Consider the following 20353-nt stretch of genomic DNA (forward strand, 5'->3'; position numbering starts at 1 on the left):
ATAATTCAACCCAAAATATATCATTAATCTTCTTTTTTTAATGCATAAAGGCAGAAAATATAAAGCCTATCGACCCAGTCTCAGGCTATCCAAGTGACATCCTGGCTATTGACCAAATATTCAAGAAGAAGCAGAATTGGACGGTGATGGATGCAACTGCTATTAAACAGCATGTGAGTGTTCACTGTTGCATCCCTTCCCAGAATGTGTTGACAAGAATATTTTCCACTTCAATACTACAACCATACATCCCAAGATTTTTTTTCCAGCTCTACGTCTTTAAAATAAGACAAGATCATTTCTCATTGTAATGATGCTTCTTGCTCTATGATCCAATGGATTCAAATGTTAGCTGTTATAATTCATCCTGCTAATCACCCATGGAACCATACCTAGCATTGTTTCTGGGACATTTGTTTGTGTCTTGCTGGAAATAGCAACTAGTTAAAGCAGTAAACCAGCAGTTATAGTGAGCAGGTGTACTAAGGAAATCATGATTGAGTGCTATTTCTTATAGCAGCTAAAAGAAGAAGAGTTTAAGTGCACTTCCTAGGTGCCAGGCATTAGCACTCTACAAGTACTCTACAGGCACTAATTCATTTACTTATCACAACAATCCTTCCAGATGTTATCATTTTCATTTTATAGATCTGTGTAGAGAGATTGACTTGTCTAAAGGCAGAAGTAATAGAGGAAGTAATAGAGCCAAAATTATAAATATGAGGAGCTTGGCTCCTTGAATCCACACTCTTAACCATAACTCTATGCTGCCTGTCTACTTTTGTGTCCTGACATATTAGCAACTTCTGTACTCACAGAGACAGACTAGGGTGTTAGTATTCATGGCACCTCCCTTCTACATTTGACACTAACGATCAAACTCTCCTCAACATTTTCTGCTTTCTTGGCCTTTTTTTTTTAAGATTTTATTTATTTATTCATAGAGATGCAGAGAGAGAGAGAGGCAGAGACACAGGCAGAGGGAGAAGCAGGCTCCATGCAGAGAGCCTGACGTGGGACTCAATCCAGGGTCTCCAGGATCACGCCCTGGGCTGCAGGCGGCGCTAAACTGCTGCGCCACGGGGGCTGCCCTTCCTTGGCCTTTATAATACTGCATCCTGTAACTCTGCGTCCCTTCCTCTTCCTTTTCTTACCTGAATGTTCATCCCTTAAGTCTTGGTATTTCCTTGTTTTCTAGTCCCATCCTACTGCTCTTCCTGTTATATGCACTCATCCATTCATTTGTTTAGTAGATATTTATACACTATTAACAAAGTTCTAGGGCAGCCCGGGTGGCTTAGCGGTTTAGTGCCGCCTTCAGCCCAGGGGGTGATCCTGGAGACCCAGGATCGAGTTCCGTGTCGGGCTCCCTGCATGGAGCCTGCTTCTCCCTCTGCCTGTGTCTCTGCCTCTCTCTCCCTGGAATGGACCCCCTCAATCTGGTCAAATCCTTAAGGAACTATTCAGCATCTTCTCCCTCCCTGCCTTAGGTTGGATTTAATGCCATCCTTGGCACTCCTTTTAGAAACAGAGACTATTTCCATCCCACATTTCCTAGTTGGTTTAGTATATTGTGTTTTTAATATTGTCATAAATGTGTTATCTCATTATTCCCAAAGTGGACATTTTGATTGCCCACCAACTCCTAATTCACATGTCCTCAAGAGGTTCCACCCAATGTATAACCTCACTGATTTTCAACTAGCCTGGAAATGTAAGTCTTGAGATATCTAGAATTGTGGTTCATAAGTCAAAGATATGTTACAGTAACTACTGCAAACGTCTGTTCTCTCACTGCAGGTGAAGAGGGCTACAGATACCTATAACTTGCGAATTGCCCTTGAACACCGGAAAAACATGCTAAACCTCTGGCGGAAGATCCGAGGGGATCTGATTGGAATAGACACTAAAAATGAGTCCTTTTATGACACCTTTTCTACCTATACATGGTCCTGGAATGTTTGCCAAGAATTACTTTCACCGAAGGACTTAAGGTTATATGATGCTTACATGAATAGGAATACCTACCACAACTTTGTATTATCTTCATCCTCGGATATCAGTGAATGTGATACAGAGACAGGAAGAAAAAGAAAACGGAAAGGTTTCAAAGGGTCTCAACAATGAAATTTCTACATTTTCTAAACAGCTCACTGCAAACTACTTTTTCATAGATCTCAAAATTATGGTTTCTTGCTTTTGTCTAGTACATTCTTAGCACCTGGAAATGTTGACATCTTTTGAATTCTGACCAGTAAAAAAGTTTAAGTCATAATGTGGTTTCCGTTTCCTTTTATTTTTTTTTTACATTTTTTAAATTTAAATTCAATTTGCCAACATTTAGTATAACACCCAGTGCTCATCCCATCAAGTGCCCACCTTAGTGCCTATCACCCAGTTACCCCATTCCCCCTCCCACCTCCCCTTCCACAACCCTTTGTTTCCCAGAGTTAGGAGTTTCTCGTGGTTTGTCTCCCTCTCTAATTTTCCCCACTAGGTTCCCTTCCTTTGCCCCACTAGGTTCCCTTTCACTATTTCTTATATTCCTCATATGAGTGAAACCATATGATGATTGTCCTTCTCCATTTGACTCACTTCATTCATTCCATTGTGTGTATATATATATATATATATATATATATATATATATATATACTACATCTTCTTTATTCATCTGTTGAAGGACATTGTGACTCCTTCCACAGTTTGGCTTTTGTGGACATTGCTGCTATGAACTGAGGGTTGCAGGCATCCTGGCATTTCACTATATCAATATCTTTGGGGTAAATCCCCAATAGTGCAATTTTTGGGTCATAGGGTAGCTCTATTTTTAAATTCTTGAAGGACTTCCACATGGTTTTCCAGAGTGGCTGTACCAGTTCCCATTCCCACCAACAGTGCAAGGGGGTCCCCCTTTCTCCACATCCTCTCCAACATTTGTTGTTTCCTGTCTTGTTAATTTTCACCATTCTCACTGGTGTGAGGTGGTATCTCATTGTGGTTTTGATTTGTATTTCCCTGATGGCAAGTGATGCGCAGCATTTTCTCATGTGCTTTTTGGCCATGTGTATGTCTTCTTTGGAGGAATTTCTGTTCAGGTCTTCTGCCCATTTCATGGTTGGATTGTTTGTTTCTTTGCTGTTGAGTTTAATAAGTTCTTTATAGATCTTGGATACTAGCCCTTTATCTGATAGGTCATTTGCAAATATCTTCTCCCATTCTGTAGGTTGTCTTTTAGTTTTGTTGACAGTTTCTTTTGCTGTGAAGAAGCTTTTTATGTTGATTAAAGTCCCAATAGTTCATTTTTGCTTTTGTTTCCCTTGCCTTCATAGACGTATCTTGCAAGAAGTTGCTATAGCCAAGTTCAAAAAGGTTGTTGCCTGAGTTTTCCTCTAGGACTTTGATGGGTTCTTGTCTCACATTTATACCTTTCATATATTTTGAGTTTATCTTTGTGTATGGTCTAAGAGAATGGTCTAGTTTCATTCTTCTGTGTGTGGCTGTCCAATTTTCCCAGTACCATTTATTGAAAAGACTATCCTTTTTCCAGTGGATATTCTTTCCTGCTTTGTTAAATATTAGTTGACCATAGAGTTGAGTGCCCATTCCTGGGTTCTCTATTCTGTTCCACTGATCTATGTATCTTTTTTTGTGCCAGTACCATACTGTCTTGATGATCACAGCTTTGTGATACAGCTTGAAATCCGTCATCGTGATGCCCCCAGCATTGGTTTTCTTTTTCAATATTCCTCTGACTATTCAGCCTCACTGAGATAAGTTTAAGGGCCATGACAGCAAACAACACTTTGCCCACCTTACCTTCATCATTCCCTCCCTCTCACTTTCAACACCTGACACTTTAGCAAACCCGTGCTTGTGCCTCCTACCAACTCTAGAAAGACTCCATTCGGGGGTCATTTCTGATTCTATACAAATCTTAAGGTTATTTGTTCCAACTCTATGAAGAAAGTCCATAGTATTTTGATAGGGATTGCACTGAACTTGTAAATTGCCCTGGATAGCATAGACATTTTCACAGTATTTATTCTTCCAATCCATGAGCATGGAATGTTTTTCCACCTCTTTATGTCTTCCTCATTTTATTTCAGAAGTGTTCTGTAGTTTTTAGGGTATAGATCCTTTACTTCTTTGTTAGGTTTATTCCTAAGTTTTGGGTGCAATTGTAAATGGGATTGGTTCCTTAATTTCTCTTTCTTCAGTCTCATTGTTAGCATATAGAAATGCCACTGACTTCTGTGCATTGATTTTGTATCATGCCACATTGCTGAATTGCTGTAGGAGTTCTAGAAATCTTGGGGTGGAGTCTTTTGGGTGTTCTATATACAGTATCTTGTTATCTGCAAAGAGGGAGAGTTTGACTTCTTCTTTGCCAATTTGAATGCCTTTTATTTCTTTTTATTGTCTGATTGCTGAGGCTAGGACTTCTAGTACTATGCTGAATAACAATGATGAGAGTGGACATCCCTGCCGTGTTTCCTGATCTTAGGGGAAGGCCTCTCAGTTTTTCCCCATTGAGAATGATATTCACTGTGGGCTTTTCATAAATGGCTTTTTAAGATATTGAGGAATGTTCCTTCTATCCCTACACTTTGAAAGGTTTTAATCAGGAATGGATGCTGTATTTTCCAGAAATGGATGCTTTCTCTGTATCTACTGAGAGGATCATATGGTTGTTTTTTTTCTCTTATTGATGTGATCTATTACGTTATTTTGGTTTCCTTTTCTTAATTCTTAACTAGTATATAGAGGTCATGCGGCTATCTCCCCAGCAAACAGCTGCGCTCTGCTGCCTCCACCTGGCTCAAAAGTGCCTGGGCAGAAGAAGAAAAGCGAAATGTCGGCACTTACCTCAATACAGAGCCACCCCTATGAGCCCCTAACGGCTCCCCTAGTAATAAGCATCTGAGTTTATGTGACCATAAATCACATTAGGTTTTTGATTATTTGTAAAAGAGGCCAGAGGCAGCAGATGACATGATCTTTCAGTTCCAGGGAATAATATCACCATCTCCCAGGGACTCCTTTTTTTTAAAATAAATTTTTTATTGGTGTTCCATTTGCCAACACAGAGAATAACACCCAGTGCTCATCCCGTCAAGTGCCTACCTCAGTGCCCGCCACCCAGTCACCCCACCCCCCGCCCACCTCCCCTTCCACCACCCCTAGTTCGTTTCCCAGAGTTAGGAGTCTTCCATGTTCTGTCTCCCTTTCTGATATTTCCAGCTTATTTTTGCTCCTTTCCCCTTTATTCCCTTTCACTATTATTTATATTCCCCAAATGAATGAGACCATATAATGTTTGTACTTCTCCGATTGACTTATTTCACTCAGCATAATACCCTCCAGTTCCATCCACCTCGAAGCAAATGGTGGGTATTTGTCATTTCTAATGACTGAGTAATATTCTATTGTATACATACACCACATCTTCTTTATCCATTCATCTTTCGATGGACACCGAGGCTCCTTCCACAGTTTGGCTATTGTGGACATTGCTGCTAGAAACATCGGGGTGCAGGTGTCCTGGCGTTTCATTGCATCTTATCTTTGGGGTAAATCCCCAGCAATGCAATTGCTGGGTCATAGGGCAGATCTCCTTTTAACTCTTTGAGGAACCTCCACACAGTTTTCCTGAGTGGCTGCACCAGTTCACATTCCCACCAACAGTGCAAGAGTGTTCCCTTTTCTCCGCATCCTCTCCAAAATTTGTGGTTTCCTGCCTTGTTAATTTTCCCCCTTCTCACTGGTGTGAGGTGGTATCTCATTGTGGTTTTGATTTGTATTTCCCTGATTCTCCCAGGGACTCTTGATTAAGTTTGGGTGTTCCTATGGCTCCTTAGTCACGCGTCATCAGGCTCATCTCTTGGATCCCTCTTAAAAATACTTGATCTCATCCATTACACTTGTTGCTATTGTTCTTTAGTGCATTTAATAAAGATGTGCATGTATAACTATTACAAGTTTGGGAGGTGTACTTTTTTATTGTGGAAAAAATATGCATACAATTTACTATTTTAATACTGTTTAGGTGTATATCATCCATTACATTTTTTTTCCTGTTAGAAAAAGGAAAAGACATGTCCCATATTGATGGAGAAGTGGCTTATAATATGAAATCATACCATGACAGAAAAAAACAATGAAGATCGTGAAGGCTCCTAAAACCATTTAATGAATTGGACTTGAAGCAAATTTATGTTACCTTGAATATTCAAAACTATCTAAAACTATTTACCATTCTTTACAATATTATGATGTTGAGAAACAGAACTTTGGGGCACCTGGGTGGCTCAGTAGGATAAGTATCTGCCTTCAGCTCAGGTCACGATCCCGGGGTCCTAGGACTGAGCCTGGTGTCAGGCTCCCTGATTGGCGAGGAGTCTGCTTTTCCCTCTCCCTCTACCCCTTGGCCTGCTCATGCTCTCTCTCACTCGCTCTGTCTCAAATAAATAAAATATTTTTTTAAAAAAGAATCTTATAGATAAGTGACCATGTTCCTACCTCAAAAACAAGTTTTATGGTTTGACAGATTTTTTTTGATATGGTTATGACTGTAATGGCAATCTAAGAGCTGTAATTTCGATGCAAAAATATTCAAATTCCTGGAATATTTTCTTGAATCAATAGGACAAATTCTAAAATGTACAGCAATATGGTCTATCAATCTGTCCCACACTGTGGTTGACAGTAGAAACTGGCATCTTGCAGATGGAATACAGTTTAGCAACAGGTATTCAGCCATTCATTCAACAATTATTTATTGAGTTGCATACTGCATGCTGGCCCCTATTCTAGGACCTGGATATATAACAATGAATGAACAGATAAAATGCCCTGACCTTACAGTTGAGTAATGCAGCTAATTATAACCACTGACTCAGTACTTCCACTTCTAGAAATTATTTCTAAAGAAGCAATTGTAAATATACAAATCATTTAGTTAGGGAATCTGGGGTGGCTCAGCGGTTTTGCACCGCCTTCAGCCCAGGGCCTGATCCTGGAGACCCGGGATGGAGTCCCACGTCGGGCTCCCTGCATGGAGCCTGCTTCCCTCTCTGCCACTCTCTCTCTCTCTCTCTCTCTCTCTCTCTGTGTGTGTGTGTGTGTCTCATTAATAAACAAAATCTTTAAAAAAATGATTTAGTTATAAAGATGTTTATCATGTTGGATTTATAATAGTAAGAAACTTAAAGTAGCTTAAATGGCCAGTAAATCATGATACAGCTCTATTAAACAATACCAGGGTCATTAAAACAATGTCAGAAAAGAACATTCCAAAAAAAAAGAGAGGGCAGCCCCGGTGGCACAGCGGTTTAGCGCTGCCTGCAGCCCGGGGTGTGATCCTGGAGACCTGGGATCGAGTCCCATGTTGGGCTTCCTGCATGGAGCCAGCTTCTCCCTCTGCCTGTGTCTCTGCCTCTCTCTCTCTCTCTCTGTCTCTGAATAAATAAATTAAAAAAGAGAGAGAGAACATTCAAGCAAAAGAATGATATTCACAAGGTATTATCAAGTTATAAAACAGACTACAACTGCTCAGAGCCATGAGAAAACTTTATGGGGTTGTTCTAGAACCTAATTATGGTGGTAGTTGCACAAGTATAGATTTTTTAATGAAAATCTGTCAAACTGTACACTTAAAATGGATGAATTTAATTATATGTAAACTATACCTCAATGACGCTGTGAAAAAAGAAGGCAGAAAGCAGTTCTAAAACTATTTTAACTTAAAAGTGACTTCTGTAAATATATTAGAAAAAAAAGAGTGGAAGGATACAAGCCAAAGAGTTTAATGGGTTAAATTAAGGATGGAATGGTATAGTTTCTTTTTTTTCTTTTGTCTAAATGTTCTACAATAAACATGTATTTATTTTGCAATAAGAAAGAACCACAAAGTCTATTTAAAGTTGTTAAACCAGCTTACTCAATTATCTAGGGCTGCTACATGTTCTGTGAAACTTTCGGGAGAACAAATTAGGACACCCTTCTCCACCTTTCAGTTCCAGAACACATGCTTACACAGACCAGTATTTCCACTGATTGGAACTCAAAGGAAAGCATGAAATAATTAACTACCCATGCCCCAGGTTGACGCCCAAGGCCATAATTCAGTCTGAGTGTTCTTAACCTTTCCAGGCTTTGAACCCGTGCCACCCAGCTAGAAGAGCTCCTGCAGCTCACCAGCAGAGGGACCCCATAGGTCCCCTGAGAAGTATTGCTGAAGATACAGTTTAGTATATAGTCTGATATAAAAAGGACTCAACAGCCATGTCTTCCAAATTTCTTCAGAAAAATGCTTTTGGGTGTTTCAAAATTCAGAGAAAAATAAGTTTTACAGGTCAACCAACTAATTCTATAAAAGTTAGGTTTAGGATACTTTTACCACATTTTGTCAAAAGGGCCCAAGTTGTTTGACATTTTAAATGACTGATTATTGGAACTAATATAGTAAGTGACTTCAAGTGAAAACAGAGTGAATGCTATGTGAGGAAATATGCAGTGGGGCTGTTGACTGGGAGCATTAACAGCTTTTGGTGTAAGAAGAAAAAAGCATGTAGAAGAGACAAGATGCCAAGAATAAATATAAAGCAACCACTATATCAAACAATTGGCCTTGAGAAAAAAAAAATCCTTGTACTTGCTTTTTGGAAAGGAGGTTTTGTTCAAATGTTTCAGAAGACCATGAGCATGGCAGAAGTGCTTTCAAATAAAGTACAAGTTCTTTACTATCTTATCTTCTCGACTCACTCCCATATTTTTCTTTGTGATTAGGGAGGGTTTAGGGCTTGTTCGTATTTCTTTTCTGAGAAAGATTACAGAATCGCGCAGAGCTCCCTTCTGCCTGTGGAAAGAATCTGCAATGAAAATAAATGATCACTGGTTACCAGTGTGCCGGCTAGTACTGTTCCACTTAAAAAACTAACCCTTTCCTTAACTTCTTTCAAATGGTAGTCGTTACTCCCCTGGAACTCTTTTCAATTAACCTTGTATGGACAGGGTACTTTCTTCTAGATTCTTTTGAGAATCCATCTATAGTAATTATCGAAATAGAAATGGAAGGCTGAAAACGTATTAATCTAACCAACTATGTGCATTATATTACAATGCAGATTGTGTGAGCAAGCTCGGGTATGGGTAATTCCAAAAAGTAAGTGGTTACAGATTATGTATTTATAGGGGCGCCATGTGGCTCAGTGGGTTAAGCATCTGCCTTCCGCTCAGGTCATGATCTCAGGGTCTACTTCTCCCTCTCCCTCGTTCTCTCTCTCTAATAAGTAAATACAAAATTAAAAAAAAAAAAAAAAACAGAAACAAGGGATGCCTGGGTGCTGGCTCAGTGGTTGTGCATTAGGTTCAAGTCCTAGGATCATCCCACATCGGGCCTCCTGCATGGAGCCTGCTTCTCTATGTCTCTGCCTCTCTCTGTGTGTCTCTCATGAATAAATAAAATCTTTTAAAAATATATCTTTAAAAATTTATATAAATTAACCGCAGGTTCTCAGAATTCATTCTATAGCCTTCCCCAACAGAAACATCTTTTTTTTTTTTTCAGAGCTTTCCACACTATAAAAAGCTGAATATAAAAGCTGTAAAACTCCCCTATTTCGTCAGCCAGTTTGCAATCTTGCTCAAATTCTTCTGCCATCAGGTCTACTATGAGACTGCGCACCCTTAATTCTCAAAGTGATTCAAGACGCTTCCTGTCTTAAAACTTGAGGGATGGGGACGCCCGGGTGGCTCGACGGTTTAGCGCCGCCTTCAGCCCAGGGCGTGATCCCGGGATCGAGTCCCACGTCGGGCTTCCGGTATGGAGCTTGCTTCTCCATCTGCCTGTGTCTCTGCCTCTCTCCCTGTCTTTCGTGAATAAATAAATAAAATCTTAAAAAAAAAAACAAAACTTGAGGGAAACTAGCGAACCTGTTAGAGGGCCCAAGCACAGAGAGGAGGCTCAAGCCTAATGTCTCCCACTTTCCTGACGGCCTGCACCGTCACCAACACCTTTTCGGGGTGGAGGGAAAAGCCGGCTCTGACCAATTCCGCGGCCACGTGCCGGGTCCCCAGAGCGCGCTACCCCGCCCCAGAGGCGGAGCTCGAGCTCCAACCCCGGCGGGGCCCTTCAGAGCCGCCCCGCCCCGCCTCGCCTCGCTCTTTTCCCGCCCAGACCCCGCGACTTCCGGAGGGGGCGTGGACTCGCAGGAAGTTCTCGCGTTACCGAAAGGGAGGCACATCCGGCTCCGGTGTCATGGCTGACCCTTATCCTGAGTGCGAGCTGGCTGCGGTCGGTGAGAAGAGGCAGCAGTTTGGGAGCAGATTTCTGAGCGATCCGGCGCGCGTCTTCCACCATAATGCCTGGTAACCGCCCTGCCCCTCCCGGCCTGCGGCTTGCCCTCCGTCCCGCCGCCCCGTACGCTCTGAGAAGCCCCTGACCGCCGGCCACGAGTCCCGCTGCCCTGCTCGAGGCGCTCTCCTTCCACGGGAGAGGCCCTGTGGGGCCAGCGACTCACCCCGCTCGCAGCTGGAACGTGAGGCCCCTAAGCTGCTCGTTTGATTTTCCCAGGGACAATGTGGAGTGGTCGGAAGAGCAGGCCGCCGCGGCGGAGAGGAAAGTCCGGGAGAACAGTACCCAGCGGGTGTGCCAGGAGAAGCAAGGTGCGCCCAGGTGTGGACCCTCAATGGTAGCAGCAGCCAGCGTGCCAGTGGACGCGCTTTCCCCTAGAGGCCAGAGACCGAGACCGCCAAGAGCCTTTGTTACCGGACTGATACCGAACTCGGGGGTGGGATGGGAGGGTCAGGGGATGGGTAAGGATGGCAAAGGGCTTCACCCAAAATCTTATTAGAGCAAAGAGGGACTTAGATTTTGGCTTTATTCGAGAGGGAGGAACTGTATCCTGATGTATTTTCTAGCGGATACATTTTTAGTTAGGTCGACTAGACCCATATTAATAGGACTGGCCTGTGGCAGCCGTGTGGTCACGTAATCAGCTTAGAGGCTGTGCTTCCCGTGATTACACTCCGGCTAAAGAAATGTCACTGAAGCTAGATTCTAGCGACCAGATTCTAAATATCGTTGGGGGAGGGAGCTAACTATGGTGAATTATATGTCTTTTTCTTGGATGATGGCTATGAGGATTTAGGGCTTCGTCCAAGGAAAGCTGGGTGAAGAGGAGTGTATGTAGGTAAGCCTGGCCAAAGTCAAAGAGACCCCTTTCTGGAGAGGTGGATGATTTCACTGCAAAACATCTCTAAGTACTAAAACTAAGACTGGCAGGTCCTATGTCCTAAAAGACCATTCAAAGCAGGACTAGAAATTGGGAGAGTGGTATCCCACAGTTCACGGTAACAATTAGAAGATTCCACTTACAAAATATTCACCCGACATAGTTTGACAGAGACTAGTTCAAGGCAAGTTAGAGCTGAAAGGGATTTTGAAAATCATGTAGTCCAATATCCTCTTTTTACAGTTAAAGAAACTTGGACCACAGGACATTAAGTGCCTTACCCAGAGGTAAGCAGTTAGTTAGTAGTAGGAGTGGTGGAACTAAAATCCAATTTGTTCGATTTTTGTTCTCTTTTACTACACTAATCAAAGCCCTGTATTGGCAAAGAGCAGAAAACTGAAGTCTGGGACTGCTGGCTGCCTTGATGGCCTTAAACTACGATGGAAGCAGTCTACCCTTAAGTCTCTCCTGTTGTCTCTCATCAGAACTCTTCTCACCTGAAGACATTTTTCCCTCTTGTCTCTGTTTTCTCCTTTCCTTTTAGCCTTATTTCTGTTTTTAGGATCTTTTAGTAGTATTAAATTCATTCCTTAGCTCTACTTTCGATAAGACCCACAGGCAGAGGAGTGTATATAAAACAAAAAAGCTGCATGTATCATAATCATTGAGTTCACATGGGGAATGACTGAAGAACCTGGTGCGTTTCACCTGTAAAAGAGAAGGTTTAGCGGTGAAAATAACTGCATAACCGCCCTTAAATCAAAAGAGTTGTTCTGTATGGCCCTAAGAAAGTAGGACTTTTTGACCAGGAGACAGACTTTCTGCTTAATGTTAGAATTTTTTTTTCTCTCTCTCTCTCTTTTTTTTTTTTTCCTTAATGTTAGAATTCTCTAATAGCTAAGAGCCACCCAAAAACGTGGGTGGAGAATTGGTAGTAAGTTCCCTGGTAAAAGTTCCTCCTAAGAAGGGCAAGATACAGAGGAAATTTATGTAGGGTAGGTGGTAGAACTCAGAGATTTCCAGTTCTGAGGTTATGGCTCTACTTGAGGATACTTTTACTATAAAATGACATTCAGTGAAGCAGGATGACGTTTGACATCAGGGACAGATAAGTATTGGGAGATGGTTTTTTAAAATTCTTTCTTTAATATTTACAGTTGATTATGAGGTCAATGCCCACAAATATTGGAATGAATTCTACAAAATCCACGAAAATGGATTTTTCAAAGATAGACATTGGCTTTTCACTGAATTCCCAGAGTTGGCACCCAGCCAAAACCAAAATCACTTGAATGATTTGCTCCCAGAGAACAAGAGGAGTAAAGTACCTGAATGTAGAAGCAATGAGGATGGACCTGGCTTACAAATAGAAGAACACAAGTGTTCTTCGAATAGCCTTGGACATAAAATGCAGATGCCTCCTGTGGAAGAAAACGTAACTCAGAAACTCAGTCACCTGGAAATCTGTGTGGATGAGTTCCCTGGGTCCTCAGCTACCTACAGAATACTTGAGGTAACTCCCCTTTATTGTCCTGATAGTGGGATTAATGTGGCTGTTGTATTGTACATGTGGATAGTGCAGAGAGGCTGACCACAAGTGATTGTGTCTGAAGAAGCTGACTAGACTTGACTCATGTTGGCTTGGAAACCCCTTGATTTTTGAACGAATGACATGTCTTAAATTCAAACCAGATATCTGGTGGGTGTGGCAAACAAAGATATTACCTGAGGTGTTACTTGGAAACATCCTGTTGTATCTGAACATTGTAGAATTGTGCTATACCTGCCACCTGAAAAGAGTCCCGAGTCAAAAGACAGATTCTTTTACCTCTCTTGTAATATAGGATGGAGGGGAGGGGTTAGTTGGGTTGGTGCCTGCTTCTCAGGCATGGGGGAGTTCATGTCTTCCTAGTTTGGATGGTGTTGCTGAGGTAAAGCTAGACCTGGAAACGTTGTCTGGGTGGGTACTGTGATGCAGATTTACAAGTGGTGACTGCACCCGACTGGAAGCTCGCCTTGGGGTTCAGTACTCTAGCCTGACCTTGTTATAGCCCCCTCCCCTCCGCAAACAGAAGAGGACCTCTGCCTCGTAGTTATGAGAATTACATACATTGAGATAATGATGTAATATCGCTAAAAATAGTGTCTGGCATGTAGTAAGCCCTTAGTAAATGGTTACTGTCTTTTTTGGGGGGTTGGGTTTTTTTTTGTTTTTAAAGATTTATTTTGGAGAGAGTTTGTGAGAGCAGGAGGAGGAGCAGAGGGAAGGGGAGATAATCTCTAGCCGACTCTGCACTCAGCGCAGAGCCAACCGCCCCAAATAGTCACTGTTCTTAGTAGCACCTGGTTGAGGATAATGTAATCCATGGTTCCTTTTTTTTTTTTTTTTTAAGATTTTATTTTTTTATTCATGAGAGAGAGAGAGAGAGAGAGGGGCAGAGACACAGGCAGAGGGAGAAGCAGGCTCCATGCAGGGAGCCTGACGTGGGACTCGATCCCGGGACTCCATCCTGGGTCTCCAGGATCATGCCCTGGGCTGAAGGTGGTGCTAAACCGCTGAGCCACCCGGGCTGCCCCCATGGTTCCTTTTTCATGAATTTTTTCACTTAGCCTATGAAACACATTTTTCCAATAATAAAGTGCAGTTCAGGGATCCCTGGGTGACTCAGTGGTTTAGCACCTGCCTTTGGCCCAGGGCGTGATCCTGGAGACCCGGGATCGAGTCCCACATCGGGCTCCCGGCATGGAACCTGCTTCTCCCTCTGCTTGTGTCTCTGCCTCTCTCTCTCTCTCCATGTCTATCATGAATAAATAAATAAAATCTTTAAAAAATATAAAGTGCAGTTCAGTAAGAAAATGTTTCATCTATCCTCTCTTCTCTGCACTGGGAGTAGCTCTTTCTGTCACACCCCCTTGTCACTAAAATGGACACATATGCAAAGTTCTTCACCTCTTTCTTGGTCAGGAGCACTTCTCAGTTGTTGAGCTGATCACTGTCTGCAGTGGTGCTAAAACCACCAGAGACACTGACAGATGAGAGCCTCAGCTTGGCAGCCCCATGTCCCCTGACCTCACTTATTAATAGCCACAGCTTTGGAACCCAGGCCATTTCAAGGGACATCGACACAGCAGCCAAGTTCATTGGGGCTGGGGCTGCCACAGTAGGGCTGCCTAGCTCCAGGGCTGTTTGGGAGCCTCATCTTTGGTTATGCCAGGAATCCCTTGCTGAAGCAACAGCTCTTCTACATCATTCTGGGCTTTGCCCTGTAGGAGGCCATGGGGTTGTTTTTCCTGATGGGGGCCCTTCTCATCCTCTTTGCCATGTGAAGGAACCATTTCCAACTCCTGTAGGTCTTTCTATGTCCCATCTGCCCTGGATGCTCCTTTCTCTATACCTCCCCAGGCAGCCTGGGGAAAGTGGTTGGCTTGGGGTTTGACAAAGGGAAGACAAAGAAATGCTGTATTAATAAGAAAAGAAAAAGGGATGCCTGGGTGGCTCAGCATTTGGGCATCTGTCTTTGGCTTGGTGTGATCCCACTGTCCCAGGATCAAGTCCCACATCGGGCTCCCTGCATGGGGCCTCCTTCTCCCTCTGCCTGTGTCTCTGCCTCTCTCTCTTTCTGCGTCTCTCATGAATAAATAAATGAAATCTTAAAAAAAAAATTTTTCATTGTTAGGACTATTTGCTAAAACTCAAAAAGTAAAAGCAATTCATGCCCCTTTTTTTCCACAGCAGCTCCTTTGTGCTGCTGAGAGCCCATGCTCTTGTCTTTTATGGCTCCCCCCACTTCAGACTTCCTGAGATCAAAGTCAGGGTATGTCATGGGTACTGTTTAGCTCTGGTCTCTGCACTTTCCCTGCTAATACAATGAAACAAGATTATCTACTGTTGATTATTTATCTAGCTCTAGGGAATTAATTCTTTGGAACGTTCTGTAACTAAAAGTTCATTTTTGTCTGCAGGTTGGTTGTGGTGTGGGAAACACAGTCTTTCCGATTTTACAAACTAACAAGTAAGTGTGTTGTAAAGTTAAACTGTAGGACAGCAAAGAGGAGAAAGGGTGTGTGGTTTCTCAAAACTGCAGCAAACTGATAATAGTGGTTATTGGGAATGCTGGGGATAGGAGATGATTTCTGTTATCCGTTAATGATTTGATTGAATTTGATTTCTCAGTTACCTTTGTCATCAGGAAAACTAATGAGCTTCAAAACCTATTCCACTGTTAATATGTGGTCCCTTTGATATTTTAATTCTGCTATACAGGAGAGAGAACAGACATAATTCAGTTTGTAGTCTTAATTGTGCTACTGTTTTTTCTGTTCATTTCAGTGACCCAGGACTCTTTGTTTACTGTTGTGATTTTTCTTCCACGGCTGTGGAACTGGTCCAGGTAAGTGCAATGGCTCCTATCTGTAATTTTCACTGATTAAAGGGGAAATGGTTTCCTAAAATTCAAGGTTTTTAGCACTTTTGTTTAAATTTCTTATTCTTATGTGGTCTGAAAGTAAAGGATTTCCTGAAACAGCTGGGAGTAGAGGAAAGAACCAAACATGAACATGGAACCTGTTACTGGCCAGCTATGGAACTTTGGTTAGGTGTCCTGACCTTTCCAAACTTAGATTTTATGGATTAAAATGAGATTTTTTTTTTTTTCTAGTCAGGGTTCTTTGAGTTACAAGTCACAGAAACATCTACACAAACTCAACCAATGAAAGAGACAGTCATAGAACCCAAAGGCATAAAGTGTAGCCAGGGCTGTCACTCTGCCCTGAAAAGGTGGCAGATACCAAGGCAAGTTGGCTAAGCTGATAAGATGTTGCCACCCTCTCTTCTTCCTATCACAGTACCTCCCTCAAGCTCATGGTTTCCTATCTCTCATAGCCCAGAGCCCATTTGTCCTTTGTCTGCAGACCAGCTTTCTGTAATAAGTTTTTCATGTGACCTCCAACATGGCTTGCCCCCTTACAAGTCCACCTGTTCAGGCATTCTCAGAACCTCACCAGAATTACTTATTGTCCTTCCAAAGTCCCCAGAGTCTGACCCAATCCAAAACTTGCTCTGTTTTAATTAGCTGTGGTCAGTGAGCAACAAAGTCATTTTTGGGGAAGAGAGATACGGAAAGAAAAATTACCCTAAAATGTGTCTAATCATGTCTAATGCTTATAGTACAGGGGCTCTGGAATTGGTAGTTCCCTGTCTTTCTGGAGTGAATTACTTTTATAGATCTAGACCAGGTGAATACTGAGGCTTATTTTTAATTAATTATATTTTTTCTTTAATTTTTTTTTGTTTTTTTAAGGATTTTATTTATTTGAGAGAGCATACACGAGTGGGGTGAAGGCTAGAGGGAGAAGCAGTCTCCCCAGTCTCCCCTCTGAGCAGGAAGTCCAATGCAGGGCTCAATCCCAGGACCCCAAGGTTGTGGCCTGAGCCGAAGGCAGACACTTAACTGACTGAGCCACCCAGGCACCCCAGGAGTTGTTTTATTTTTTATTTTGTTTTAAAGATTTTCTTTATTCATGAGAGACAGGGAGAGAGAGAGAGAGAGGCAGAGAGAGACACAGGCAGAGGGAGAAGCAGGCTCCATGCAGGAAGCCTGACGCAGGACTTGATCCCAGGTCTCCAGGATCAGGCCCTGGGCTGAAGGTGGCGCTAAACTGCTAAACTGAGCCACCTGGGCTGCCTTCCCCACCCACCCCAATCCCAGGAGTTAAGTCCTGCTTTAGGGCAGCCCAGGTGGCTCAGTTTAGCAGTTTAGCACCGCCTTCAGCCCAGGCCCTGATCCTGGAGACCGGGGATTGAGTCCCACATCGGGCTCCTTGCATTGATGGAGTCTGCTTCTCCCTCTGCCTGTGTCTCTGTCTCTCTCTCTCTCTCTCTCTCTCTCTCTCTCTCATTAACCAATCAATCATGCTTTAAATATTAGTATGTTTTGTCTCCTGATGAGATTTTTCTTCTTGTGGTCACTTACCTTCCCGATCACTTTCCAATCTTCAAATCTAACTCTGTACATCACAGTAAAAAATAAAATATAGAAGAATCAAGAACATTCCTTTTTTTTTTTTTTTTTTAAAGAGAGGGTGAGCATGAGAGGAGGGTATGGGGATAGAGGGAGAGAGACGGAGAAAATCCTAAGTAGGTTCACACCCAGCATGGAGCTCAATGCGGGACTCAGTCTCACAACCCTGAGATCATGACCTGAGCCAAAATCAGGAGTCAGACACTTAACTAACTGAGCCACCCAGGTGCCCCTCATTCATTTTACTTAAAAAATTTTAATTTAAGTAAGCTCTGTTTTCAACGTGGGCTTGAACTTACGACCCTGAGATCAAGACTTACATGGTCTACCCACTGAGCCAGCCAGGTGCCCCAAAAACATTACATTTTATTTATTTATTTATTTTTAGAAGCGAATATCTTCTTTTTTTCTTTTTTTTTTCTTTTTTTTTAAGATTTTATTTATTTATTCATGAGAGAGAACGGCAAAGACACAGGCAGAGGGAGAAGCAGACTCCATGCAGGGAGCCTGATGTGGGACTCGATCCCGGGACTCCAGGATCACGCCCTGGACCAAAGGCAGGCACTAAACCGCTGAGCCACCTGGAGATCCCAAACATTACATTTTAAAAGTACCAGTTGGGGCACCTGGCTTGCCCAGTGGGTAGGGCATGTGACTCTTGAACTCAGGGTCATAAGTTTGAGCCCCGTGTTGGGTGCAGAGATAATATAATCTTTTTAAAAATAAATATCATAAAAATACCAGTTAGATTCCACAGGCTCCTCCCTGGAATTGTTCAACATTCTGGGCCTTTGACTAAGAATACATGCCTTCATGATTAGAATGATAACCCTCAGCGGACAGTAGCAGCAGTTACACTTAACACAAGATAAGCTTTCCCTAAGGCTGTGTGAACATTTTCTTTTGTGTGTGTGTGAACATTTTCTAACCTATGTGACTTTCAACTGTCTGCAGACAAATTCAGCATATGATCCTTGTCGGTGCTTTGCCTTTGTTCACGATCTATGTGACGAAGATAAGAGTTACCCAGTGCCCAGGGATAGCCTTGATATCATCATCCTTATATTTGTTCTTTCAGCGGTTGTTCCAGACAAGTAAGTTTTAGGTCCTTTAACCAATAGTGTAACAAAAACAAAGCTGAGATCAGGGACCTTGATCCCAGAGTTGGACCCTAAGTGAGTAGGGTGATCTGATAGGCAGGGGGAAGCCACTCTTATCAGAGTGATGGCAGTATCTCGGCCCTTTTCCTAAATCTGTGTGCCTCTAAACCTCTGCCAGTTGATTGCAGTGAGTGGGTTGGCTTTTCGATGCTGTGGTTGAACATCCGCCAGGAACGGGAGCACTGTCTCTAGTGCATGTGGGGGCGTCCCCTGCTGATAATCTCAGCATGCTGTTTTAGAACAGTGGGTGCACAGCTGTTTGGTACCATCCCCTCATTGGTTTTTTTTTTATTTTTATTTTAAGCTATTTCTAAGTAATCTCTTCACCCAACATGAGGCTCAAACCTACAACCCCGAGATCAAGAGCCACACACTCAATCAACTAAGCCAGTCACTTGGGCTTTTTAAATGCTTTCAGTAAATCAGGCTTATTCACAACACAGAATTTACAGTGAAGCTTAACTCAGATGTTCCTTTATGTTTAAGCTCTTCAGAAAACTGCAGTACTGGGGAATTCCATAAAATCAAGTTTAGGTGAAAGGAAAGTCCTTTGCTGAACCCTGCAAGATACTGTTAAAAGTTGCTTAGATGTGGGCAGCCAGCTGTCCTAATGAGATACTGTCCTCAGGAAGCAGTGTCAGCTAGAGACCTAGGGGAATGATTGTCTCTGTCCCACATTTCCTTGAGGAGAGCACTGAGTCATCTGACCTGACGGTATTATGAGTTGTGTGTACATAAAGGCAGGTGCAGGCCAGCCCAAAAGGCCAGGCATGGTTCTAAACTTTCAGAACTGCAGAAATCTCGGGGCGCCCAGCTGGCTCAGTTGGTAGAGCATGCGACTAGATCTCAGGGTCATGAGTTCAAGCCCCATGTTTGGAGGATAGAGATTGATTGATTGATAAAATATCAGTAGAAGTTTAAACGCTACAAACTTAAAAACTGATGTGACTGAAACAAATCAATAAATTAAACTCTTTATTCTGTATTTAAGCAGGTGTTGTAGCACTTATACTTCTGAGGTTAGTACAGCTAAAACCTGCACTTGTGTGTGCAGAGTGCAGTCAGAATGTAAAGCGCTCTGCCCGTGGCACTCATTTGCATACTGACTCACCATGTAAATTGTAAGTTCTTAAAGTTTCGTCTTCACTTAACAAATGGAAAGATACAGTCTCTGCCTTCAAAGCGCTCAGGCCTGGGGGGCAGGCAGATGAGTCAGCTAACTAGCTAGTCTGCACCACAAGTTTTCAGGGTTGTGCTCCGAGAGCCCTGGGAGCACAGGGCAGGGATGGCTTCCCCATGAGATAATCCCAAGAGGAATACGAAGTGAGCCAGATGCAAAGTATATAAGTGGCGCACTCTAACAGAAGCAGGTTATCCTCAGGCCTCTTCATCCTGAAGGGAGTGGGTCAAAGCCACAGTCATGAGGAGACAGCAGAAGACACATGAGAAGCTTGGGTGTGTGCTCCCACTCTCACTGAAGCAGGAGCAGAGGAGCTAAGATTTCAGGGTTCGTGTGTCAGGGTTAAGAAGTCCACTGGCTTTTACAGACATGCTTCAAGGAAAAGGAATCCTGTCCTTAAAGGAGACCTGATCTTCATTCCTTGTTGCCCCGCAGGATGCAGAAGGCTATCAACAGGCTGAGCAGACTTCTGAAACCAGGAGGGTTGATGCTTCTGCGAGATTATGGCCGCTATGACATGGCTCAGCTTCGGTTTAAAAAAGGTATTTTGGGGCACCTGGGTGGCTCAGTCATTCGTCTTCAGCTCAGGTCATGATTCCAGAGTACTGGGATTGAGCCCCACGTCAGGCTCCCTGCTCAGCAGAGGGCTTGCTTCTCTCTCTCCCTCTGCCCCTCCCCTGCTTGCACACCCACTCTGTCAAATAAATGAATGAATGAATGAAATAAAATAAAATTTTAAATGAATAATTATGGCAT

At 42.8% G+C, this 20353-nt stretch overlaps 2 protein-coding genes and 1 pseudogene across 6 annotated transcripts in view; all 3 read left to right on the top strand.

Annotated features, from left to right (window-relative positions):
• EFCAB3 (EF-hand calcium binding domain 3) overlaps nucleotides 1–2127 on the top strand; it is a 31409-nt gene extending 29282 nt beyond the window's left edge. The window contains exons 9-10 of the mRNA XM_055311913.1: nucleotides 51–173; nucleotides 1801–2127. Of these exons, the coding sequence (XP_055167888.1) occupies nucleotides 51–173; nucleotides 1801–2127 (450 nt within the window). The remainder of the gene's footprint in view (nucleotides 1–50; nucleotides 174–1800) is intronic.
• Nucleotides 2128–10253: 8126 nt separating this feature from the next.
• METTL2A (methyltransferase 2A, methylcytidine) overlaps nucleotides 10254–20353 on the top strand; it is a 35136-nt gene continuing 25036 nt past the window's right edge. For 4 of the 5 annotated variants that reach the window (XM_055328874.1, XM_055328867.1, XM_055328849.1 and 1 more), the window contains exons 1-7: nucleotides 10254–10371; nucleotides 10577–10668; nucleotides 12395–12750; nucleotides 15201–15250; nucleotides 15568–15628; nucleotides 18212–18351; nucleotides 20033–20139. In XM_055328874.1, coding sequence (XP_055184849.1) covers nucleotides 10262–10371; nucleotides 10577–10668; nucleotides 12395–12750; nucleotides 15201–15250; nucleotides 15568–15628; nucleotides 18212–18351; nucleotides 20033–20139 — 916 coding nt within the window. In that variant the 5' untranslated portion in view covers nucleotides 10254–10261. Of the gene's footprint in view, nucleotides 10372–10576; nucleotides 10679–12394; nucleotides 12751–15200; nucleotides 15251–15567; nucleotides 15629–18211; nucleotides 18352–20032; nucleotides 20140–20353 lie in introns of all 5 variants that reach the window. The other variant, XM_055328858.1, reaches the window with a different exon arrangement.
• LOC129511810 (ATP synthase F(0) complex subunit C2, mitochondrial-like) lies at nucleotides 14063–14769 on the top strand (annotated as a pseudogene).

The sequence above is a fragment of the Nyctereutes procyonoides genome, unplaced genomic scaffold, assembly GCF_905146905.1.
Source record: "Nyctereutes procyonoides isolate TBG_1078 unplaced genomic scaffold, NYPRO_anot_genome, whole genome shotgun sequence".
Lineage (NCBI taxonomy): Eukaryota > Metazoa > Chordata > Mammalia > Carnivora > Canidae > Nyctereutes > Nyctereutes procyonoides.